General features: G+C 40.6%; 1 protein-coding gene across 6 annotated transcripts in view; it reads right to left on the bottom strand.

Annotated features, from left to right (window-relative positions):
* The window catches only part of SLC25A13 (solute carrier family 25 member 13), a 185,744-nt gene that overhangs the window by 134,358 nt on the left and 24,324 nt on the right, over positions 1 to 27,062 (bottom strand). For 2 of the 6 annotated variants that reach the window (XM_058725014.1, XM_058725013.1), the window contains 2 exons: positions 21,296 to 21,349; positions 11,650 to 11,792 (listed from right to left, as the gene is read on the bottom strand). In XM_058725014.1, coding sequence (XP_058580997.1) covers positions 11,650 to 11,759 — 110 coding nt within the window. In that variant the 5' untranslated portion in view covers positions 11,760 to 11,792; positions 21,296 to 21,349. Of the gene's footprint in view, positions 1 to 11,649; positions 11,793 to 14,322; positions 14,516 to 21,295; positions 21,350 to 27,062 lie in introns of those variants that run through there. The other 4 variants (XM_058725016.1, XM_058725018.1, XM_058725015.1 and 1 more) reach the window with 3 other exon arrangements.

The following is a 27,062-nucleotide window of genomic DNA, read 5'->3' as shown; positions in this document are numbered from 1 at the left end:
CCGTCACTTCCCTGCTCTTTGCCAGTCTCGAGTCCCCCTGCCGCTTCTCAGACGCGTCAAACACTTTCCTATCTCATCTGCATCTATTATTCCCTCCACCCAGAAGCTGAAGACCTAGATTCCCACATAGCTCGCTCTCACTGAGGTCTCTGCCCAAATGGCATCTTGCAGAGGTCTTTCCTGACCACCCTATCCACCATGGCACCCTTGAGCACTCACTCACCACCTCCTTCCCGTGCTTTCATACATACAGTTACCTGCCTCTATACCATAGATCTATTGGTTTACATTGTCCATTTGCTATATCAGAACATACTGCTTACCGTTTGGTTTAGAACTATGCCTGGCACATAGCTAATGTCAATAAGTATGGGTTAAGTGAATTACTAAATATGAAATTAACCTAGATTTTTTAAGTACTGAGGTTCCCTCAGGTCTGTAACACAAGGCTACTTTACTGTACTATACATCCTTTATTACAGATACTAAGTTACTCTATAATTTCTACGCAGGTTCAACAGTTATCCTCTGCCATCTCTTACTCTTCTAGACTGAAAATCCCAAAACCTTTTTAACAGATTGTGGTGGAAACGTTACCCTCAGAAACCTTCATTGAAGTCAGAGAATCTCAATCTATTTACTAGGAAGTGACGCACTGACAATTATGCCACAATCAATGGGAAAGTTAATACGCACTAAAATCTCCTCATGATTCACTTCAGGAATCCCTCACAGCTTCGTGCAAGACTCTTTATTTCAGCAACTGCCACATCTTGTGCCTAGGACACTGCCACGGGTAGAGAAACAGATGTGCAAGTAGCCAGGAAACAGAGCGTACACGATTCCCTCTCCTTTAGCCTTTTAGATGCGAGTTTTAAACCCCACCAGTGCAGACTAAAGCAAGACTAAACAACCAAGCAAAGAAAGTGGGAGGGAACGTGTTTTGGCTCTTTCATTTTCTGAACACCTCCACACGCTGCGAAGAATATGGAGGAAGGGTTGGTATTTTCAGTTGGCCCAGTAAAGACAGATAAGAATTCTGAGAATATGGTATGCAACGGGACCTCAAGGTTGAGTCTAAGAGTGAAAGGGGGAGAGTGATCCAAAAACTATTCCTGGGTTAGAAACAACAGATGTGAAGAATGTGAGGGCAGTTTTTCAAAGGTCTGTGGGTGTGGATGACAGCTGATGTAGTGCTCATGGAGCTTTTAAGTCCACGTTATGCTGGCCAAATCATGAGTCTTGGAGGCTAAGAATCGTTCAAAGGGCATCAGAACTCCTAAGCAAGGACACAGGCAGAGTTCTCATGCAAAGCTCTATTTTCAATATTCTCCTCTATGTGTAGAAAGTTCTGGGCACAAGCCAAAAAGAACTAGGTCCAAATTCTAGTTCCAGCAATTCACTAACTAGGTGGCTTTGAACTCTGATTCTGTACATCCCTTTATAAGTGGGGCATGAAAGTACCTGTTTTAAAGACTTGTTATGAAGATTAAATAAGAAAAGGGATGGAAAGTGTTAGCACCAGACCTGGAACCATAATATATTCTCCTCTCTCCTCAAACCTCCAGTACCTCAACCCACATCCTCCCTCTCATCTATTTCCCAGAGCAGAACCAAGGAAACCAGAAGAAAACTTCCTCCAAATCCTACCACCACATCTACACGTCTCTGCCCTATACTTTGCCTGCCATTCCATTTTTCTAGCTCAGCATTTCTTAGACTTTGGAGTCTTAGGGCCCCTTTACATTCTTAGGAATCTTTGAGGATTCCAAAGAGTTTTTATTTATGTGGGTTATATGTATCATATTTACTGTATTGAAAATTAAACAGGCAAAATTTTAAAGTATTGATTAATTCACTTAAAAGTGAATAAATCTACTACATGGCGATATAAATAACATATATCTGTATGAAAAATAACTATATTTTCTAAAACAGAATATGTAGTGAGAAAAGAAGCATTTTATGTCTTTGCAAGTCTCTTAAATATCTGACTTAATGGAAGACAGCTGCATTCAATCTGCTATAATATGTTGTTTTGTTAGAGGGATATGAAGGATTTCACCCTTATGCAGATTCATAGTTAGAAAAGGAAGGAGTATTTCAGCAGCCTTTTCAGATCACTGTGGCTATTCTACAGAACACCACCAAATCCTAACAAGTGATAGTTCCTTACAGATTAGTTACAATGTGGAATCTGAAACAGTATCCCACTCTTACATTAAAATCCATAGGTCTGTCATGCACTGTGAATACCTCTTCCACCCGTGCATGATTTTGAAACATCCTATACTGGACAGCTGGCAAATACTGTCACTAAGTTATGCCAATCTTCGAAATGTTGGCATATTTCATTACACTGTATTAAAAACTCACATTCATTAATATCCCCCACTAATTACATCAGAAAAGTCTAAGCATTGGGAAGCTGTCACATGAAAATTTTCTCTCAAATAAAAACAGCGTTCTGTGAAAAAAAAAAAATGCCTAGCTCAGCTAGCAACTCAAATCAACTGCTCAAACGCTTTTCCTCAGACGACCAACCACATGACAATAACCAGCAGCAATTCTTTATGCCTATTTCCCATTTAGTCACCCAGCATTTTTAAATTATGTGTACTCAAGGGTGAGACTTAATAAAAATCAATGATTTATACTGCTTCTCCAAGGCCATTTTGAAGTGGAATTAACCTCCTCATCACTACCGTCACTGCAAATGTGTGCTAGCAAAGAGCATGACTACTCCCTCCTCTCATTTGGCTTGGTGGCACTCCTTAACTGGTGTTAAGGCTTCACAAGTTTTACTCACCACTTCTGGAAAAAGGCAGATGTGACTCTGAGTATTATTATGTAAACAGCTCTGACCTCACGGATTCCTTCAAAAGGTTTTCAGACGCTCCCAGGGACCACACTTTGAGAAGAGCTGTTCTGGATGAACTCACCCAGTTCTCACAAGACTGCACCTCCTCCTCAGACAATGCACTAGAATTTCTTCCTTTTCTCTCTTACGTGTCAGATCTCCACACTCTACAGTCATTCCCCTGAGCTTACGTCATGCTGTCATCTGTCCAAAACTCCCCTTTCCCCTACAGGAATGGCCCCTACTTCTCACCTTCCCTTGACAGCCACACTCTCCAAAAGAGGGGCTGCATTTGGTATGTAAGAGAAGATGGGGGGAAGAGGAGGAGGGATGTCCCTACATATGAATGAGAAGTGAAATCAACACCCAGTCATTAATCAACCTTTTCCCGAATTAAAAAGAAAAATAAACCCAGGCACCTGACATTCCTAAAGGTTTTCTAATATACCAACCAGCGACATAATACAAACCTTTTTAAGAATTCTTTTTAATTTGTTCCTTGCAGACACCGTCTAGCCACCACATCGCACGCACCCCCCTATGATTTCAGACATCAAATATTAACACAAAGTGAGAAATGCAAAAAGAAAGGGGGTTAATCAGACACCTTGAGAGAAAGAAAAAAATAACACTGATTCAATGAGAGCTGCTAATGAGGCTTTTTGTTTTGGTAGGTTAATTTGGGAGTCTGATGACTAAGAAGAAAATTTAAGCTTCTCAGGTGACTGCTGTTGATTATTATCAAGTTCTTTTAATGAAAGAGATGCCTTTGCTTAATTCTATAGCTTATGAATTTCAGGTGTTTATCTGAAATCTGTGTCCACCCCAGTATGTAGAAAACGCTCCTCATTAGCAAATTGAAAGACCTCCTCTTATTGATTCTGGATTATATTTGACAGATGAGCATTTCAGACTATGAACTGCTGATATTTAAATACATTACCCTAATACTCTTTAAGCATTGCCAATTGTAAACCTCATTAACTCCCAGCGTGTGGCCAAGGCCTGGATTTCATCGCAACAACCTCACAAAGTGAAAACAGGTATATAAAAATGATTTTATCATCAACAACATTATTATATCCTCCTTCACCTTGTGAAGTATTTAAAGGCCATACTTTTTTTTTCCCCCTCAGATTAAGATCAAACATGGGAAAGGCAGAGAACAGACTTGATTTATATAGTCACACATTTTTAAATCATCGATTTCTTTTTTACTGTTTCTTCTTTAACACCCTTATTCCTTATGCCTCAAAATGAGAACTGGCCCAGGAATGATTCTCTGTACTCTGAAGAGAAAGCAATTCTTTGCTGATTATATTGCTATCATTTTGATTCAATAAACCGAAAGGTCAGAAGGCTTTCATGGTCTGTATTCGTAATGAAAATCAGGATCAAGGGAGCTTTTGCCCTTCCAATCCACAGGGGGTTTCTGTCCTCCCTGAGCTCGCCTTAGGACACCTGGGATACAGGAGGACAGGTGTACCGCACCAAATTCCCCACTTGGCACTGTCCCTGGAGCAGGGACTGAGATGGTGGTAAAAGGGACATGTCAGCTCATTAAGAAATCAGGATTTCTGGGACGCCTAAGTGGCTCAGTCAATTAAGTGTCCGGCTTTTGATTTCAGCTCAGGTCATGATCTCCCAGTTTGTGGGTTCGAGCCTCATGTCAGGCTCTGCACTGCCAGCACAGAGCCTGCTTGGGATTCTCTCTCTTTGCCTCTCTTTCTCAAAAATAAATAAACACACATTAAAAAAAAAAAAAAAGAAATCAAGGTTTCTGATCTTCCTTTTTTTCTTTTTTAATTTACATCCAACTTAGCATATAGTGCAATAATGATTTCAGGAGAAGATTCCAGTGATATTCCTTTTTTCACAAGAAGAGCCAACTTCTATTCTTGCATGGAGTGCAAAGAAGTTCCACGCCTGAGATGGAAAACGTGTATGTGTTAAATTCATACATATGATCTCAGCAAACCGATTAGATGCCAGAGCTGGCCAAGGCCCACCCACACAGACAGGGGTCAGTTACTAGATAGCATCCTGAGCCCAAGAGACCAGGCACCCAAACACATCCAGCTTATTCTGGCCCCCACTTAGTCTCCCCGAGTAAGAAGGTCACGTACTAGGAAAAACAGCTTTTGAGTCCCAGCTGTCTCTAGTGAGATATCAGTTAATAATAAACAACAAACAGAAAACATGTTTGCAAAGCTGAAAGGGACACACATAAAATTTATTTTTACTTGCTCTTGGTAGATAGTTGTGTGAATAATGTATAAAAATTACCCCTGGATGATACACACAAAAAAAACCCTTCATTCCCATTTTAAACAAAAACATAATGATGAGAAATCTAAAACACACATCAAAAATCATACAGACAAATCCAAAGTCAAGCACAGAGTTCATACTGTTTAGCTAAAGTAAGAGGGTCTGGGCCCTAGAAGTCCTTCTACTCCTCTTCCTCCTTGCTTTCCTCCTCTCCTTTCTCTTCAAATGCTGCAACAGGCCCTTCTTACCCATGAGGTCCACCACACAAAAGGCTTCCAGGACTGGGCATTCAAAGTTTCTTATCATCTCTCTCAAGGAATTTCACAAATTGATTAAACCCATTATTAAATCTATTAAAAGAATGGAATTTGGGGAATCTAAACACAACAGGCAATTAGAAGAGAGGTGGGGACAGGTGAAATCAGAGAATATATGTGGGCTGTAAGACAGGCACATTAGGCCAAGACTCAAATTATCCTTTGATGGCTCTTCATTGCTCTCAAAATAAAGGCCTACAATCCTTAGTATGAAGTACAAGTTCCTATGTACTTCCCTCCACTATGCTCTGCACTTTCTGTGCTCCTGGTATGCCAGCCTCTGCATTACAGAATATGAGCAAGCAGCTCACAGAACGGAAGTCTGACCAAGTCACTACCCAGTGAAACACTGAATCAAAACCAAGAGTGCTCCAGAAAATCCGAATCCCTTTACCATAAATTCTAGCAGTGCACAGATGTTTAAGCTTCCATGCCTAGAGTTCAGCCCAACCCTATACATAAGTGAAGCCTCCAGAGAGGGACTGTGCCCTCACAGAGAGGGTTTGCAGCAGAGGTTTCTGCCTGGAAAATGTCGGGATCTAGCCAAAAGTTACTACTGGAAAAAAAAACTGCTCAGAATCAGGCTATTTGGTTTCCATCCCCCGCATATTCTTTGCAAGTACAGACTTTCTGAACCACGGAGAAAAGAGCTCTGTTAGGGTATTAGTCTCCTGGGGCTGCTGTAACAAACTACCATAGACTAGGGTGCTCCACACAACAGAAATTCATTCTGTCACAGTTCTGGGGACCAGAAGTCCAGAAGCAAGGTGTCAGCAGGGCTGCACACCCACCAAAGGGAGACTCTTCACTGGAGAATCCTTCCTTGCCTCTTCCAGCTGCTGGTAGCCCTGATGTCTGTATCACGTCTCTCTACTTTTTATAAGAATACTTACAGCAGGGGCACCTGGGTGGCTCAGTCGGTTAAGCATCCGACTTCAGCTCAGGTCATGATCTCACAGTCCATGAGTTCGAGCCCCGCGTCAGGCTCTGTGCTGACAGCTCAGAGCCTGGAGCCTGCTTTGGATTCTGTGTCTCCCTCTCTCTCTGCCCCTCCCCTGCTCATGCTCTGTCTCTCTCTGTCTCAAAAATAAAAACATTAAAAAAAAAATTTTTTTTTTAAAGAATACTTACAGCATTTAAGGCATGGATAAGCCAGGGTGCTCTCTTCAAGATCCTTAATGTAATCACATCTGCAAAGACACTTTTTTCCTAATAAGGTCACATTTCCAATTCTAGGGATTATGACTTGACATCTCCAGGTGGACACTATTCAGCTACTACAGTGAGTAACCTAGAATTTGAACTAGAACTTCCATTCCTCAATACTCCTGGGCTCTCATAATTTAAGGGAGTAAATACTTCTTAGTAGATTTACTCCTATTTGGTCAACAAATTGCTGTGAACCAGAGGCCAGATACTGGATCAGACACTGGAGATATTAAAATATGCAGGACCTGGCTTATCCACTCCAGAAACCACAGCTGGTGGACCATTATCTACCTAAAAATGACTATTTCAATTCACCATGACATCTGGGTCAGCACAGCTGCCGTTATTTTGATATCTTAAAGTTACCAATCTACAAACAGTTTTTCAAGTTTGAAAAAGATTATGCACTAGAATCCCTCTGGCCAGCCAAGAGATGTCATTACACCCAAAGAGAGCCTGGCCAAATGGAGCCCATGCCAGTGTTTTCCCTTTGTTTGGTGTATGTGCTGTGCTTCCATGGGCCAGCATGTGGGTTCACTGTGTAATTTTTTCAAGAACAGTAGTTGATTTGGGAAGATGATTTGTGACTTGTGAACTTGAGAAATGCTATGCTTCCAAAGGAAGGGGAAATGAAGGCATTCACAGTTTTACATTGAGAACAGATGTATGGTTATACCTATTTGTGAAGGAAATACTGCGGAGCTTGGGTCAGGGTCAGGGAAAATGGCACATGAACATCTGAACAGTCTTGGGTCTTAGGCAGGTCTCGGCTCAAACAGCAGCCGTGTGCTACTGGCTCAGAAAGCATAAATAGTTTGGACAAGTTCTTCAACATGATCAGTGCTTTTGGAAAGAATCACCACACTACATATGGTGAAACTTAAAATACTTCTACCCTTGTGTCCAGGAACGGCTCTAAGTTCTTTCAAAGGAATTAATTAAACAAAAGGAAAACTAGACACTGAAACAACTCTGTAAGGGCATGATTTCATAGAGTATGGTTGGTATATAATCTCATAGACTACGAAGCTATTTAACACTGTTAATGTGAACAGCATATGGAAATATGGAAATTGATTAATATAGTCTAAAAGATTATAAAAGAACTGCAATTAATATTCATTCAGATTATGAAAAATACTGATGCAGGTTAACAAATCATAGAAGATACTAAAAAAGACTCTAAACCACCGTGTGGGGATGAAAAGATTATGGGTGGTTATTTTCCCTTTTGAAACTCAGGTTTCTGCAACTGGGAAAAAAAAAAAAAGTCACAAGGCAATGGACTGAGGCCATCTAACATTTTCTCTGTCACAGTGAAAAACTGAGATTTAAGTTAATACAAAATCTGAAAAAAAATGGCAAGTTAAAGAGGATGATGAGATTATGAGAGAAGAGGCAGTTTGAAACACTGGAAAGGTCAAGGTCTTTGAAACCAGACAAGCTTGGGCACCTTTTGGGGGCAAATTGCTTGATCACTAAGAGCCTCAGCTGTCTCATCTGCAAAACCAGGAAAACAAAGCCAGCATTTGAGATTTGTGATAAGATTTTGAATATATATATACATATGCACAGCATATATTACACATTGTTCTATCTCATTGAATCGAAGGCTATTATTTTTGGAGAGTACATACAAAAGTAAATAGGAAAAGCATGTATGTTAATGGTGATAGAGATGGGAAAAAAAATTAGAAGGTATCACAATTATAGAAGTTAATATCCATACATATATTAATATAATTAGGAACCAAAATGTTCACTGAGTTAAAAATATAAGAAAAAAAAATCCTGTAATGTTAAATTTAAATAGGAAATGTCATTATGAACTTTTGATTTTTTAAAGTATATTTCTCTGTTCTTTTTACTGAGAAGACAGAGAAGTAGTAACAACCTTGTAACAACAAGCCAGTGCCCAGCTCTCAGTTTGTAAGCACCATTCCCAGTCTAAAGGAACCAGGACTTCTTGAAGAGAACAGTGATTCCCAGGTTAGAGGCAGAAACACCCACCCAGAACCTAGAATGGCTGATTTGCCTAAAAGCAAAGAGCACTCAAAGACGAGGGCAAAGGAGCTAGGCCCAAGGGCCCCCCCTTGCCAAATCTGAGCATCTAAGAGAATAATAGTAATAGATTATAATACACTGAATTTAAAATGAAAACTTCCACGAATTTATACTGGTAAGAAGAGAGAAAGAAAACGGGGTAGAGGAGAGAAAACTTTTCCTTAACAAAGAGTGCTAGACAATAAATATAGGAGAAATGACAGAATTAGAAAAATCACCACAATGTGATACCCGATTCAGGAAACGATCATTGTGGATGCTAACACTAGTGGATGAAGAGTTGCTGAGAAACAGGATATGCACATGTCCTCAAAGTATCTGTTCATTAATTACAAACAAAAATTATCATAAATATACAATCTGGGGGGACGCCACCCTAACCAGGCAATCAAACTTAGCATCACTGATGCTGCAACATGTTTCTGACGAGGTACAGCAGAAAGTATAGGATCTCTCCTAACCTGCCCCTTAACGTGAATCCAGGCCTGAAGAAGCAATCAGGCAAGTCCAGAATGTGGAACCTTCAATAAAACAACTGGCCCAGGTTTTAAAAGCCAATATCATGAAAAAAAATTAGAAGGTTGTTCTAGATTAAAAGAGATAAAACAAATAAAGGTAGTACAAGAACCTTGTCTGGATCCTAGATTTAAAAAGAAAACAAAACAAAACCACAATGAGCCATCTGAAGTGGGAGGGAGGTGGAGAGATCCAGTATACTGGAATACAGACTGGAATTTTGAAGATACTTCACATTACTGTTAATTCTCCTAAAAGATTATGGTATGGCAGTTACGTGGTCTCCTACTTATTCTTGTTCTCCTACGTTCTTATTCTTAAAAGATAGATGCTAAACTATCATGATGTCTGCAATTTATAATCAAATGGCACAACCAAAAAAGAAAATTATGTGTGTGCATATATTTGTATGTAGAAAATGTGCGTTGAAAACATGAATAGACACTTCTCTAAAGAAGACATCCAGATGGCCAACAGGCACATGAAAAGATGCTCAACATCGCTCCTCATCAGGGAAATACAAATCAAAACTACACTCAGATACCACCTCACTCTAGTCAGAGAGGCTAAAATGAACAAATCAGGAGACTATAGATGCTGGAGAGGATGTGGAGAAACGGGAACCCTCTTGCACTGTTGGTGGGAATGCAATTTGGTGCAGCCACTCTGGAAAACAGTGTGGAGGTTCCTCAAAAAATTAAAAATAGACCTACCCTATGACCCAGCACTAGCACTGCTAGGAATTTACTCAAGGGATACAGGAGTGCTGTTGCATAGGGGCACTCGTACCCCAATGTTTATAACAGCACTCTCAACAATAGCCAAATTATGGAAAGAGCCGAAATGTCCATCAACTGATGAATGGATAAAGAAATTGTGGTTTATATACACAATGGAATACTACGTGGCAATGAGAAAGAATGAAATACGACCCTTTGTAGCAACGTGGATGGAACTGGATAGTGTTGTGTTAAGTGAAATAAGCCATACAGAGAAAGACAGATACCATATGTTTTCACTCTTATGTGGATCCTGAGAAACTTAACAGAAGTCTATGGGGGAGGGGAAGAAAAAAAAAAAAAAAAAGAGGTTAGAGAGGGAGACAGCCAAAGCATAAGAGGCTCTTAAAAACTGAGAACAAACTGAGGGTTGATGGGGGGTGGGAGGGAGGGGAAAGTGGGTGATGGGTATTAAGGAGGGCACCTTTGGGATGAGCACTGAGTGTTGTATGGAAACCAACTTGACAATAAATTTCATATTAAAAAAAATATGTGTCTCTTAGGGGATGTTGTTATTTGTATTAGTAAGAGTTTGGAGCCCAAAATTCTGTACCTAATGGTAAATGCCAACTGCAATCTTAAGCAAAATCAGGAAAAGCTCATTTTTAAAATGTGAGAACACTGGTAGGGGGAAAAAAAACCCAAAGGCCTTTTGCAAAGAATCATTTAATTTTAGATGGTCTGTCTCTTTCTTCCAGCTTGGGTAGAATACCTTTCTTGGAGATTTGGAATCATCCTATTATTCTGTCTGTTAGATTCATATGACTTAATCATATGGAAGATTTCAAAAGTTATTTGAGCAGAGGGAAAGATCATAGAAAAGTTATGTTCATAGAGCTATGTTTTACATTTACTCACAATTTTTACAGTTCCCTTGAAAAATACCAGTATAGATACAAACACTCTGGTATATCTCACACCAGTCATCAACTATAGTAAGTCTCTGGAACTATAGGGGCACCTGAGTGGCTCTGTTGGTTAAGCATCTGACTTCAGCTCAGGTCATGATCTCATGGTTCCTGGGTTTGAGCCCCACGTTGGGCTCTGTGCTGGTAGCTCAGAGCCTGGAGCCTGCTTCAGATTCTGTCTCCCTCTCTCTCTGCCCCTCCCCCACTCAGTCTCTCTCTGTCTCTCAAAAATAAACAAATGTTAAAAAAAAAAAGTCTCTGGGGGGTGCCTGAGTGGCTTGGTCGGTTAAGCATCTGACTTCAGCTCAGGTCATGATCTCACAGTTCGGGAGTTCAAGCCCTGCGTCGGGCTCTGTGCTGACAGCTCAGAGCCTGGAGCCTGTTTCACATTCTGTGTCTCCCTCTCTCTCTGCCCCTTCCCTGCTCATGCTGTGTCTCTCTCTGTCTCAAAAATAAACAAACATTAAAAAAAAAAATTTTTTTTAAAGTCTCTGGAACTATAAGCCACTTTACCGTCAAAAAAAAAAAAAATACACACACAGAATCGTCAATTGTGATAAGGACTTTAAAGGAAATGTTAAAGGTATTATTTCTAAAATAATGAATTAATTCTAATAGGTAGAGAAAATGCTTTTAAGAGATGGGAAGGTATTCAGTGACTTCTTAATCTTTAAAACAACAGAAAGCTCTGTCGAACAAAAAAATAAATAAAATGACCAACATACCCATCTTTGGTCTGATCCACTACACCACTTAAAAGTTCCACAGTCTTTGGATTAGGCTGGCTTTCTCCAAAAATGTTCAAATATCGAGTGACGAAGTCATTGGGAGACATAAAAAATTCACCATTTTTTTCAATGCTTGCATACTGTATAGGAAAAAAGAGAAAAGATATTTTACCCTCAAAAGCATTTAATCACGAGATCAATATTTGAAAAAGCTGAAAATATTCAAAGGATAAAACATCACATAAGATAATCTACTCTTCCCAAGGACAGTTATTTCCCAACACTTCATAGAAAAAACAAAAACACATGAAGTCTGCCAAGATTTAGGTTCATAACAGTGGTTCTCAACTGAGGGCAGGTTAGCTTGACTGTCCAGCTTACAAACACCAATGTCCCCTAATAGCCAAGTCCACCTATGAGGACCAGTCTTTTCTATATGTTACCTGTCTTTGGTGGGCAGGAGATGGGAGGGTGTTCTCTAGCTTGGTACTTCCTCCATTGTTTCTATTTTTCTTCACAGGGAAACATCTGACAGTGTCTGATGACAAATTCTGACTGTCATAACCAGGGGGGAGGGATGCTCCTAGCATCTAGTTGTAGAGGTCAGGGAAGCTGCTAAACATCTACAAGGCACAGGGTGACCCCTTACACCAGAGTGATCCAGCCCCAAATGTCATCAGTGCCGAGAATGAGAATGAAAATTTCTGGCTTACAGAAATTTGGAAAAACAAATTACATCTTGTTTTTGGCAAGGACATAGAAAAAAAAAAAAAAACAATTAATTATAAAATCATGGATGGAAACGACCTAATTCTTTTGCCCCTATTCCTGTTTCAAGGGCATCAATAATGCAGGAAAGGAGGACAAACAGGCTAAACTAGAAAGCAAACTATGAACTGCATGGTTTCCTGTGGGATTTCACAGAAGAATATGTGAAAGGGTGCTCTAGAGTGGAAGTGGTCAACGAGAGACAGGTGGCACCCAGTGCCTGTTCACAGTGTTCCTCTTGCCTTGGCGACACAGTCCAACTCCTGAAAGCGGGAACCTGTTCATTCCTGTTCCGTGGAGTCCCTCGGGCCGTGGGAAGTGCTGAGAAACAACATGGGATCATATGGTATCCTTATGGAGCAGGAGGGGACCTCTTGATCCTGGGGACAGAAGAGCAATTTGGGGGTGGGGGAGTGAGGACTGTGAGCTACAAGAAGAACAAGGCTGGATGGGTGACAGGAACCACAATGGATGATGTGGGGAGCACAGTGGTGTGAAGTGCCAATGACAGCACCTCCACTCCCTCTGCAGCTCCAGCAGCAAGTCCCATTAAAACCGTTTCTGGGCACCTGGGTGACTCAGTCAGTTAAGTGACCAACTCTTGATTTAGGCTCAGGTCATGATCTCCCCATTCATGGAATTGAGCCCCACGTCGGGCTCTGTGCTGACAACGAGGAGCCTGCTTGGGAGTCTCTCTCTCTCCCTCTCTCTCTCTCCCTCTCTCTCTCTCCCTCTCTCCGCCCCTCAAAATAAATAAATATAAAAATTGTTTTTAAAAGTCCTTTGTTATTTCTACATTTTAATTCCAATGCAGGATACACTCTTGCTTAGATACTCAGTAACAAGCTTTGGAGCCCTTCAGGCCTGGGCTGAGCCTGCACCGAGCTCTGCTTCTACCTCTTGCCACCTGTACGACCTCAGGGAAGTAAAGCTTTCTGGGTCTCTAGCTCCTGACCTATGAAATGGGGGTAACAACATTACCTGCTTCATAAAGTTGATGCTAGAAATAAATGAATAATCATGTAATGTACTTAGCACAATGTGCTACACACAACAAGCACTTTATAAATGTTCTGTATTATCAGTTTTAACATTTTCTAGCATGGTACAAAAGAAAAGCTCAAAAATGGTCCAAGAATCCCAGTATTCTTCAGTTAGCATTGAAATGGCTTTTTGGAAATGCAGAAGAATTAGATTTTGATTTTCCTGAGGCAAAAGAGGACAAGAAATATAAAGGGAATGTTGCTGCTAATTATTACAGCGATCCTATGATTTAGACTTATACCTATGTTTGCTTATAGTGGTGAATAATTAATTTATTTAAAATGCAATTTCACTCTTCTCCCACCAGTAGATGTTTAGGTTATTTCTAAATAAAGCTAAGGTAACTGGCTTCGCACATAACAATTATCCGAATTCCTAACAATCTTCAAAGGGTAGAATTCTGGAAGAGAAATTGTTGAGTCAAAGGAGAGGAACTTGAAGGCTCTTGATACTTATTATCACACTGCTCTCCAGAAAAGATTGTACCAATTTACACTCCCACCAGCAGTGCTGGACCATGCCCTTTCTCCCGTCCTTTGTCTCTCAGATTTGTTGCAAGCATTTTTCCAGTTTGGTATTTTTATATAATTGAGTCTACAGATTTTTTTCCACCTTTGCAATTCCTTCTATTACTTCTAAGTCTAGAAACTAGGCCTTCCTCATCTCAAGACTAATATTCACCGATATTTTCTCTGGGCTTTTTTCAAGTAGGTTTATCTTTTAAGTTTCAATACATTGATACTTGATTTTTCACGTGGTTTGAGGTCAGGATCCTTCAACTTTAGTTTTCCCCACTTAATTTCTCAGTTGTCCCAGGAGCACAAATGAAATCATTCTTATGACATGTTCAACACATACTGATTATCATATGGTCATCAGGGAACAGCTTGGCAAGTAAGTCCATCTTCAACACCAGTTCTGACCAGTTGGCAATGAATGGCTCCCTAAGGTAGAAAGAGGCTCTCCTCCGAGGTGGCCACCAAATTCCAGGGAGGAATGCCGGACAGGCTGACAGTTCTTGTCATCCCTGCACCAGGAATCCTTGCAAGATTACATGCATCTTAATTGCTACAATTAGAGGGAAAGCTCTGTCTGGGCAAGATTTTCTCCTGCCTTTCTCACTGCAGCATCCTCAACATCCCGGACTGGTGGCAGGCAGAGAGTGAAACATGTTCAATAAATATCTGTCGAATGAAGGCACACACTACTTCCATCCTGGGAATTTTCTGGGCCATGATCACTCTTTGGTTTTCCCCGAAATGACCTTTAGAATCATTGTCAAGCTGCTGACCCCTAAAAAAAATTCTACTGAAAGTGCGAAATAAAATCACAATGCCATACCTCTAACTCATACACAGAATAATTAAAAAGTAATAACAAGTGTCGGCAAAAATGTGGAGCAAATGCAATTCTCATACACTGGTGTTTTAAGAGTAAACTGTTAAGCCACTTTAGAATGCTGCTTGGGAATATGTACTCTAACTGAACAGACAACCATAGAAACAGCAATTTCAATCACAAGTATGTCTAAAATAAACGTGTGTATATATACATATGTGGTGTTTATGTATATGTACATACACACATATGTATATACATATATAGAAAGAATAAAAACGTACTTTAGCATTTTAATGTCCACGGAAGCATTATTTTGGATAGCAAAAAGATGAAAAATAACTCAAATGTCAACCAATGGTAGGATATGTAAATGAACTACTGTAGGACAGTCACACAACGGCATATAATGCAGCAACGAAAATAAACAACCACACACAACAATGAGGATGAATCTGAACTAGAGCAAGAGCAAAAGAAATGAGACACCAGAAAACATGGTGTATGATTCCATTTACATAAAGTTGAAAGCCAAACAACTGGTTACCCTTAGGAGGGGTGCGTAGTGACTGGAAGGGGCATCAGATGGCTCCTGGGGTGCTGGTTCCATAGGTGTGCTCCCTTCGTGAATGTTAATGGAGCGGTACATTCATGATTTGTGCACTTGATTCATACCTCAATAGTTTTCATTAAAAAAAAAGAAAACCATTGAGATATTTTCTGCGTCATTTTTTGGAAGTGATAAATAATTTTGTAAATGTAAGAACATGTTAATCTGAACACAGAAAACAGTTTCCTTCAGTTTGCAAAACCAGCTCATCACCGAGGCTGGAGTAGTCTGCTTTGTGATTATAGTAAAAATATCAAAGGTTGTTCCTCCAATTGATAGACAGACCGATCATAATAAGAATATATTGACAAAGGTGCTCCACTGCTCCTGCAGCAGGGAACAGAGGGGCCCCTGTCAGGGGAGTGGACTTCGCAGCTTCCACGGATTCTTCTTTGGGAACAGATTTTACAAGTGACTTGAAGCCTCTCTTCCTTAGAATTTTTTTTAAGTTTTAATATGATTAAACATACACAAGTTATATGCAAAAATGCAGGTTCAAGAGTATTGAACTAGCATTACTGCTAGCACAGGAGACAAGACAACTAAGCCTTCAATAACAGGAAGCCGCTAGATGAGCGAGAGTAAAGCCACTGTATGTGGAACAGCACACAACACTAAAAATACTGTAGAAACGCGATCAATGACAGGAAGAGGGTTTCCTAACGCATCAGGTGAGGACGAAAACTGGATAAAACGGTATTTTTTCTCCTGTTAAGGAAAAAAAGATTTACATACATACACAGTGACAGAAATACAGAGAGATAGGTATACAAAATACACATTTATATATAAACATAGATTGTATCTATTGGGTGGAATCACAAGTTACTTTTCTTTACACACTTGTGCTTTTTCAATTTTCGTCAATGAATATAAAGGTTTTTACTTCAATAGTTTTCAAAAAAGAAGTTTTTCCAATTTTGTTAACACAAATTTTAAATACACATGTTTTGTTGACAAAGAATCATTATAAAAACCCGAATGCAACCCACTATGTATTATTATTACAAACTGTAATATGGCCTATTCCCCTTGTCTAGTCCCTTTACCCAGTTTTCCCACCTCCCACATCTTACACTAGAGGCATTCAGCTACATCCACCTCTGTACTTGTAAACGCTAGGTATCACCCGCTTTGGTCTCCCTTGAGCTAATGGTTTCCTTCTCAATTTCCCCATTCTTAATTACTGGCACCTCTCTCACCCAGACGGTATATCCAATGGTCATATTTATCCCCTGTTCCCTCTCACTCATCACACAAGACCATTTTCATCAAGCAGTCCTTCAAAATGTCTTTACCTTGCCCACTCGCCATTTCCCCTGCCGCCACAACCCCAATCAAGTCTTTAGGGCCTCACACCAGGGTTGCACCCAACACTGCCAAACTCACTGCCTGCAGTACCAACCACATCTCAAACCCATCCTGCCAGTGTCACTGGATGACTCGGAAAACCTCCGATGGCTTCCTATTGTTCAGCAGACACGCCAAATTCCCAATTATCTTTCTAATTTTGTCACCCACACCCTGTAATGCTTGGCAGACTCCCTGGCACAAGGCTGAATTTAAATAAACATTTGAAGAAGGAGCAAGAATCCTTCAACCTGGAGAGGCTGTCTGCTCCCAAACCCATTTCCGGGCCTTCTGTCAAATGTGGCCCTCTCCCCTGGAACTCCCCACCTGCCCTCCTCCCTGCCTCTCCAGCCCCACTCATCCCGGGGCTCCCCAAGTTCCCTCTCCAAGGAGCCTCCTCTGACCACGCCCCACCACGGGGACCACTCTCTCCGTTTCCTGTGGCATTTTTAAACCACATACCTGTAGGCCAACCTACATTCTTTCTTACCTGCTGCATGCCTGTAAATCTGGCCTCTTGTATACAAGCTGATCTCCTTGAAGACATGGTCCCAGCTTATACTTATTTTGCACATCCTACACACTGCAAAGTTTCTGGGTGCTTTATTTAAACTGTAAGCACTCAGTACATCTGTCCAAATTAACACGAAGCAGCACCAGAAGTATTAGGCAGGCAAAAAAACACATGTCAACATTTAGGTTAGAAGCAAAACTGAGCACACCTAGACTTCAACTTCCACACCCAGACAAAATGTTACTACCCACTTATCACCAAAACAGGCTGCATAGTAAATGCCTCGGGCTAGGAGTGCCCTATACCAAGTCGCGTCCTACAGACCATCCCAGTGCACTGCCCAGGGGCCTGTGCTGCAGCCCACCCCCCCACCTGGCACTCTCACAGAACTTTGAGTGAAACCTTTGTTTCACACCTGCTGTTTCCTCTGCCCAGAACAGTCTTCCTCTGCCCCACAACGCTCCACTACCTCCTCCATCTGATAAGTACCTACTCATTGTCTAGCCCAGCTGAGACACCACAACCTCTCTGTAACTTCAGTGACCCTTGCTAGCAAGATGTAATTAGCCCCACATCAGCTTCCTACTAATTAAGGCCATATAATGCTTATCAACCATGTTATGGCCTTTTTCTACGCTCACACACAGTGAAATAGTAAATGGCAGGGGCCATGAATTATGCATCTTTATATCCCCAACGCTTAACACTGTACTTAACACACAGTAAGCAACTCCCCTCCAAAAAAGAAAGAAGTGGCATTGATTTGAACCGTTCTTAAGGATAAAACAAAATAAGTCAGAATTGGGCCCAGTGCAGTCCTCCAGGACCCCGCTTTCCTTCTCTCTCCCAGATCCTCTGGCTCTCCCTGACCTCCGCAGTTGCCAACTCCCTGCTATTGGCACATCTGGTCCAGAGGTCTACTTCCCCCAAGCTACAGAAGCATCTTCTTTTTTTTTTTTTTTTTTTTGATTTATTTATTATTGAGAGACAGAGAGACACAGAGCGTGAGCAGGGGAGGGGTAGAGAGAGGGGGAGACCTAGAATCTGAAGTAGGCTCCAGGCTCTGAGCTGTCAGCACGGAGCCCGACACGGGGCTCGAACCTACAAACTGCGAGATCATGACCTGAGCCAAAGTCGGTCGCTTAACCAACTGAGCCACCCAGGCGCCCCTACAGAAGCACCTTCTAACTAGTTTAATACACAGAAGGTAGGGTATTTGTTAGGAAGAAAAGTCAGGAAAAAGTCACAGAGAGTCAGCAAAGTAGTTAGGTTTATAGAGTGCTTACTGCTGATCCATACATAACTAGAAAGACCAGCCACAGTGGAGACGTGCCTGGCACAGCCCCCACAAGCCCGATCCCTATTCTCCTCCCACCACAACACCATCTGTGCCAGATGGTAAACAAGAGATCCCCCGCATGCTGAGCCAAGGTGGATTTGTGTTGGTACTACACTGCCCAGGCCCTATGAGATCACCCGAACCTCTGCCAGATCCACAATCCTTTCCAGAAACTGCTGATCGCTGTTTTCTTCACAGACAGCCCCTGCCCCCCTTCCTGGCCCCATCGTCCCCTTGGACTCAAAGCCACACTCTCACTCAAAAGCTACGTTGTCTTAGCCACCCCAAGAGAAGACAGCACTTCCCTAGCTGGTCCCAAAGACTCCACCCCAGCCCTCAGACCCACATCCACAGAAATCTCACAGGTGACTCTCCAGAACTCTGCATGCAATTCCTACCCTCCTTTGGTCTCCCTGACCAATATTTGCCTCCACCATAGACCTGCCTGCTGTTGACATGGAGCAGCTGGAAAAGACACGTTGTTCCGAAGTAGGATCTTAAACTAACCTCGCCAGCTGCCATGTGGCCTCAAAAGGCAGACGCAGCTTTTACCTGGAGCCTTTCCACCAAATCGTGCCAAAAGACCAAGGTATCCATGATGTGCCACCTATTAAGACACTCCGAGCTGTCCCCATTTCCTGTCAGAAGGGTGCCCACAACTATTGCTAAACCGAAGTAATAGAGTTCAAAGAATGATTATGACTTTGCCAGGTCAAGTTAACGAGCTTTATCCATTTTTCTAGGCTCTCTGGCAGCCCGCTCACGTGCTCTTCTCCTGCAAGAGGTCTTCCCGAATTACATCGTAAGAGTTTTATAATATAGACCTTAAATATACATACTAACAATGTCTATGGTTCCCTCATACACACCTCATCCCAATTATGGTGGGCCCCGAATGCAGAGCAACAACTAGGCCAAGGTGAAACAAAGCATTTTTGTTTCCTGTCCTTTCATTCTCTAGAATCCTTTTCTACCTTAGAATCTCTACACAGTGTTGTCCTCTTGGGCTAAAACCAAATTTATAAACAACTCTACTTTCTTACACATAATCCAAACCTCCTCACAAATCTATCCCGTTTCCTCCCCCAAAAACTGCTCATATTTTTAACCATTTCCTTTTGAAGCCTCTCTCTCTCATGTTTGAATCATTTAATTTCAAGCATTTACTGAATCAGTATCTAATGCAAATCAGGTGCTGGGCACTTTCATCCAAGTTTTTTTCACTGAATCTTTAAAAATTTTTGTAACTTGTTATGAAAATGCTCACACATGTACAATATAGAGAAAACAGGGTAAAAAACGTAATGATCCATCTACCAGTTTCAAAAACCATCACCACACCAACCATAGTTCACCAAAACTGGACGATTTAAAAGCAAATCTCGGACATCATAATCTCATCTGTAAATACTTCAGTGTGTATCTCTAAGAGAAAAAAACTCTTTGTAGCTCTCACAATAAGAATACCATCATCCGGCCTAAAAATCAATCAGTAACAATTCCTTAACACCAGATAACCCTGTCAGTGTTCAAATTCTCTGATTTCTTGGTATTTTTTAGTAGTAACACAATTTGATGAGGAAAGTGATGCTCACGGCATTGGTAACTTTCTGAGCCATATTATCTGGGACATGACAGACAGTCAAGTTTCTCATTTGAAGCCCTGGTCCTCTGTCTGTACAGCGCAGCTGGTTTTCCATCATGTTTAGAAAAAGCTCACATACATGCTTTTAAAATGATCTTTATAGGGGCGCCTGGGTGGCGCAGTCGGTTGAGCGTCCGACTTCAGCCAGGTCACGATCTCGCGGTCCGTGAGTTCGAGCCCCGCGTCGGGCTCTGGGCTGATGGCTCGGAGCCTGGAGCCTGTTTCCGATTCTGTGTCTCCCTCTCTCTCTGCCCCTCCCCCGTTCATGCTCTGTCTCTCTCTGTCCCAAAAATAAATAAATAAATAAATAAATAAATAATTAAATAAATAAAATGATCTTTATAAAAGTGTCCTTTTCTGAGTCCTTTAAATCCAGGTGAGTAACATTACATGTGGTTCACTGTTTGGGACCCGAGGTAGACTTTTAATTAGAGTATCATTCATTCACTGTCCAATGTCACAACCCAGGGGAAATGTAAGACACCAAGGAAATATGTGATATCTGTTGTGATCTAATATGTACTGTTACTCACACCAAGGGCTCCTCACCTGGCACTACAGTTGCAATTAAATGAGGGTAATGACAATGAGGGTGACAACAATGGGTTTCTACAAAGAGAGGCAAGGGTAGTTGTCTCCGGATAGATGAAGGATCATGGGAATTTTACAAAGAGCTTTAAACATCTTAGGAGAAAAAGCATGATCATCAAACCGCAAAGGTGAATCCTGGAAAGGTAAATGAGTCGTGAGACTAAATGCCCCAGCAACTCCTTTCCAGTATCTGACACCATATGAGAGAAAAGGAATTAAAATGTAAACCATATTACCATCACAAACAATCACCTACTAGTTTCTGATGCATTTCAAAAAACACATATAATTGTAACAGATCTCTTTCCTACGTCTTATGTAAAGATACCTTTGGGGATTTTTTCAAAAAATATAACAATGAAATAAAGAGCTGTTTGAAAATAATCTTTAAAAATTTGAGAACACAAATCAAATAAGAAACAAAATAGATTCTTTTATACTGACCTTCAAAAATATTGTTCTAAGCTCAGCTGGATCTGCTCTCTTGGTTAAAACCACCTATAAATAAACATAAAAATGTTTATATTATTAGAACAAAGCTGAGACATCAAGCTAGCAGACTGAAAGAAAATAAACTCCAGGTTAGAAATTAGTGGATTTCGTTTTTGTAGTTAGAGCACCAAATTTCCCCAGTGCATAAACTGCTCCCTGGATTTTAAATTGGACTCCTTATGTGGCTTCTAGAATGATAACAGGCTGTGCAAGAAACCAGTAAAGCTCTTAATATGTGGTCTAATAAATATCATTTTTTCCAAAAAATAAGTAGAAAAAAAGAAAAGCTGAAACAGATTTGGAATCACCTGGCATGTTTAAACTACACACCAAAGTGACCCATACCCTTTCACAGAGGAATATTAAATATCAAAGTACAACTTGTTTGTTAACTATGCAAGAGAACATAGTTCTTAAGGAAGTTAGTGAGCAAGGCAAATCATATTAACAACCAAGGGAATTACTTCCCACAGTTCCACCAGGAATACGCATCAACGCCTATCTGGGCATGCCATGTGAGCTCTCCTCCTTTCCCCGACTTTTAATTTCAGAAGTCAGGACAAGTCTCCAAAGGTATGACTATTATTCTCCACATTCTCGAAATACAAGGGGCTACGGTTACCTTTCAAGAACACAATTTGACAGATTAGCTCAGAATAGGTGTTGTGCTTAATTCCCCAGCCCACAAAGTCCAAAAACATTAGTGGGGAAAAAGCAAGACAAACTTGAATATGGCTACCCCAGGCTAACACAAAAGAGTCCTTATGTAGAACCAAACAGTGGGCTTATTCAGTGTCCCATCACCCAATCCTGCTGGCAAAAACCGTCATGAGACTGAATTCTCACCAAGCACAGCGTCACCCCATGATACAGCCAAGGAGGGGTTCTTGGAACCACCCTAATACCGGGGCCATGGCACTCCACAGGGAGATTTATGCAAATTGTTCTAAATCCTTTCTGTGTGTTTGCAAAGGCTCTTCTGAGATCTTTGGACAATGTGTTCTCTGTCTCTAAATATGTAACTGCCTGAGCTTCTTGGCCTGCCACTGTCAGGAATAATTTTATTAACTAATCACTGGAATGGGAGAGGTAGTTTTTCTCAAACAAGTTGATTGGTCACCTTGTTTCCCAGAGCAAGACTGATAACTCCTTTAATTTCAGCTGAGTACTTGCAACCACCAATGCTACTTTTATCCATAAGATTTGGTTATCTTTGAAATTCTGAATTAGTGTTCTTTGGTGTTCATTTAAGGAGGAAAAAACAGAATGCTAACCAACCTAAGAATAATGATAGTGCCAACCTAAAGGTTTCAGGAGAAGATTCCTTCCTTTCAGGTTTATATTCTGAGAAAGGTAGAATAGGCCAAACACCACTGGAGAAGATGAGACAGCATAAAAACACCTCAACCCTCTTTTTTTTTTTAATTTTGTTTTTTAACATTTATTCATTTTTGAGACATACAGAGGGGCAGAGCATGAGCGGGGAAGGGGCAGAGAGAGAGGGAGACACTGAATCTGAAGCAGGCTCCAGGCTCTGAGCTGTCAGCACAGAGCCCGATGCAGGGCTCAAACTCATGAACTGCGAGATCATGACCTGAGCCGAAGTCAGACGCTCAACCGACTGAGTCACCCAGGCGCCCCTCAACCCTCTGAACAGCAGAGAAATACTCTCCAATTCCACATTTCAAGACAGTCCATAAGTAATTTTTTAGAAGGCATATGGTGACCCTAGGTACTTAGCTGAGTTTCCTTTTAAAAGCAAAGGTAAGTTTCCACAAAGTGAACCATTCTTGCTCCATTTGAATACCACATCCTTTAAAATCTAATTAATTCACTATGCCATGCACTTCATAAAGTCTTCCCTGGGCAGAGTGAACTTCCCCTGCCCTAAATTCCCATAGCATTCTTCCATGACTAACCCCCACATGCACATTCAGTGTTCCCCACCAGGACTACACCTCTCTGAGAGAAAGAAACAAAGCTTTCACTCTGTAACTCTGCTAAGATCTAAGGCACATGAGAACACCACCCATACGGGAAGAAAATAACAAAGATTAGAGCAGAGATAAATGAAATAGAGACTAAAAAGACAATAGAAAACATCAATGTCACTAATAGCTGTTTCTTTGTAAAGATAAACTGACAAACCTTTAGCTAAACTCACCAAGTAAAATGACAACTCAAACAAAATCAGAAACAAAAGAGAAGACAGCAACAACTGACACCACAGAAATACAAAAGATCATAAAAGACTACTATGAACAATTATAGTAGTAAATGGGACATCCTAGAAGAAATGAATAAATTCAAGAAACATATTACATATTACATAAACACATTACAAACCTACCAAGACTGAATCATGATAAAATAGAAAAATCTAAAGAGATCAATACTAGTTAGGAGACTGAACCAGTAATTTAAAACTTCCAGGGGCGCCTGGGTGGCGCAGTCGGTTAAGCGTCCGACTTCAGCCAGGTCACGATCTCGCGGTCCGTGAGTTCGAGCCCCGCGTCAGGCTCTGGGCTGATGGCTCCGAGCCTGGAGCCTGTTTCCGATTCTGTGTCGCCCTCTCTCTCTGCCCCTCCCCCGTTCATGCTCTGTCTCTCTCTGTCCCAAAAATAAATTAAAAATAATAATAATAAAAAAAAAAATAAAACTTCCAAAAAAGAAAAGTCCAGGACCAGCTAGCTTCACTAGTGAATTCTACCAACCATTAAAAGAAAAATTAATACCAATCTTTCTCCAACTCTTACAAAATATAGAAGAGGAAGCAACTCTTCCAAACTCATGGGCCCAGCATTACCCTGATACCAAAATCAAACAAGGATGCCACTAGAAAAGAAAATTACAGGCTAACATCCCTGATGAACACATATGCAAAAATCCTCGACAAATATTAACAAACCAAATTCAACAGTATATCAAAAAGACCACACACCATGATCAGGTAGAATCACTTCAGCGATGTAAGAACAATTCAACATCCGCAAATCAGCTGATATGATATACCACATTAACAGAATGAAGAATAAAAATCATATTTTCATCTCAATAGACAGAAGAAACACCTGACAAAGTTCAGAATCTATTTATAATAAAAATATCTCAATAAAGTAGGTATAGAAGGAATGTATCTCAACATAACAAAAGCCATATATGACAAGCCCACAGCTAACATCATACTCAAACAATGAAAACCTGAAAGCCTTTCCTCTGAGATCAGGAACAAGAGGAGAATGTCCACTCTTGCCACTTCTATTCAACATAGTTATTGAAAATCCTAGCCAGAGCAACTAGGCCAGAAAAAGAAATTAAAGGCATTCAAATTGTAAAGGAAGAACAAAACTGTCACTATTTGCAGATGACACGATATTATATATACAGAAAACTCTAAAGTCCCCATCAAAAAACTATTAGCACTAAAAAACAAATTCAGTAAAGTTGCAGGATACAAAAATACACAATACACAAAATCTGCTGCATTTCTATACACTAATAACAAATTATTAGAAAAATAAAGAAAACAATTCCATTTACAATTGCATCAGAAGAATAAAATACCTAGGAACAAATTTAACTAAGGCGAGTAATCTTATATTAAAACCTACAAACCATTAATGAAAAACCAGAGGGGACACAAATAAATGGAAAGATATTCTGGACCCATGGATTGGAAGAATCAATTGTTAAAATGTCCACATTATCCAAAGCAATGTACAGACTTATTACAATTCCAATTGAAATTCCAATGGCATTTTTCTTTTTTTTTTTTAATTTTTTTTAATGTTTATTTATTTCTGAGACAGAGAGAGGCAGAGCATGAGCAGAGGAGGGGAGAGAGAGAGACAGAGACACAGAATCCGAAGCAGGCTCCGGGCTCCGAGCTGTCAGCGCAGAGCCCGACGCGGGGCTCGAACTCACGAGCCGTGAGATCGCGACCTGAGCTGAAGTCGGACGCCCAACCAACCGAGCCACCCAGGCACCCCCCAATGGCATTTTTCAATCCTATCATTTGTATGCGACCACCAAGAACACACACACACACACACACACACACACACACACACACACCACAAAAAGCAAATAGTCAAAGCAATCTGGAGAAAAAAGAACAAAGCTGGAGGCATCATACTTCCTGATTTCAAACTGTATCACAAAGCTATAGTGAGTAAAACAGTGTGGTACTGGCATAAAAATAGATGCATCAGTGAAACAAAATAGCCCAGAAACAAACCCAGCCATATATGATCAATTAATTTATAACAAAGCAGCCAAAAAGAGATAATGAAAAAAGCATAGTCTCTTCAATAAATGGTTTTGGGAAAACTAGAAAACTGCATGTTTTCTAGCCACCTGTTAGACTGGCTATTATCAAAAAGATAAGATATAACAAGTATTGGCAAGGATGTAGAGAAAAGGAAACCCCATACACTGCTGGTGAGAATGTAAACTGGTGCAGCCACTATGGAAAACAATACAGAGTTCCTCAAAAAATTAAAAACGGAACTATTCCACTTTGGGGCATTTATCTGAAAAAAATGAAAACACTAACTTAAAAAGGTATTTGCACCCACAGGTTCATTGCACCATTATTTACAATAGCCAAGACACAAAAACAACCTAACTGTCCATCAATGGATGAAAGGATAAAGAAATTGTTAGACAGATATTAAAAAAATTCATATAGGGACCCAACAATTCTAAGTCATGTCATCTAATGTGTATAGAACATTTTATATTTTCAATATATGACCATTACCTCACTGGATCCTCACAGCAAAATCTGAGACCTGGAGAGGGCATAATATTGGCCCCACTTTACAGAAGAAGAAACTAAGACTCAGAGACAGTCAATTTTTTCCCCAAAAGTCAGATTTGGCACTAATTCATACTTGCATTTCTAAGTGTTGTCTGAGCTGGGATCAGATCCCAAATCTTCCATCCCCTACTGTATTGGTCTTTCCACTGGGCCACATTGCAGGAAGCTTCAAACAGACCATAACTTATGTTAACCATTAACAAAATACATGCCTAGAAATCAAGAATCTCCCAGTGTCTCCTAATACCACCAATTTATAGTGTCCATCCAGTGATTAAGAATATGGCTTTAGTGTCAGGCCACCTATGATTGGGGATCAAGTGTGACCTCTAAAGTCACTAGCTGTGTGACCTTGAGCTACATCCCTGATATCTTAGCCTCACTTTCTTCATCTGCAAAATGGAAGTCCTGGATGGTTGAAAGAGTGACGAGAAAATTACATAAAGTGCTTGGTACCAAAAAGGACACAGAGTTAAAGCACTAAACGTGTGGAATCTATTATTCATATTCTTATGGAAAGGTGTTTATATTCAACCATGCTTACTCTTTAAGTGATGGCTCATAACTTGAGAAGGAAAAAATTAAGGAAGGAGGGGAAAGGAACTCATGGATCTTCAAGAACACTCACCAAACCACTAAACATAGAGGTTTTCCTAACTCATCTCCTCTGCTAGCTTAGCCCCAACCAATGCTACTTCTTGAGACTAGATTCAAAGTTAGATACACCATGGAATTTCCCAGAGGCCCACTGAAATATGTATTAGGTCCTGCATACACTGTACTGAAGCACAAAGTAACTATGGCTCAATAGGTGATGGCTTCCGAAAAAAATTTTACCAGCTTCCTGGGTCTCCTCACCTCTGCACTAATCCCATCTATTTCCCCAGTGTTGTGGGG

This window comes from Neofelis nebulosa, chromosome 4 (assembly GCF_028018385.1).
Source record: "Neofelis nebulosa isolate mNeoNeb1 chromosome 4, mNeoNeb1.pri, whole genome shotgun sequence".
Lineage (NCBI taxonomy): Eukaryota > Metazoa > Chordata > Mammalia > Carnivora > Felidae > Neofelis > Neofelis nebulosa.
This window is presented reverse-complemented; position numbering and strand designations above follow the sequence as displayed.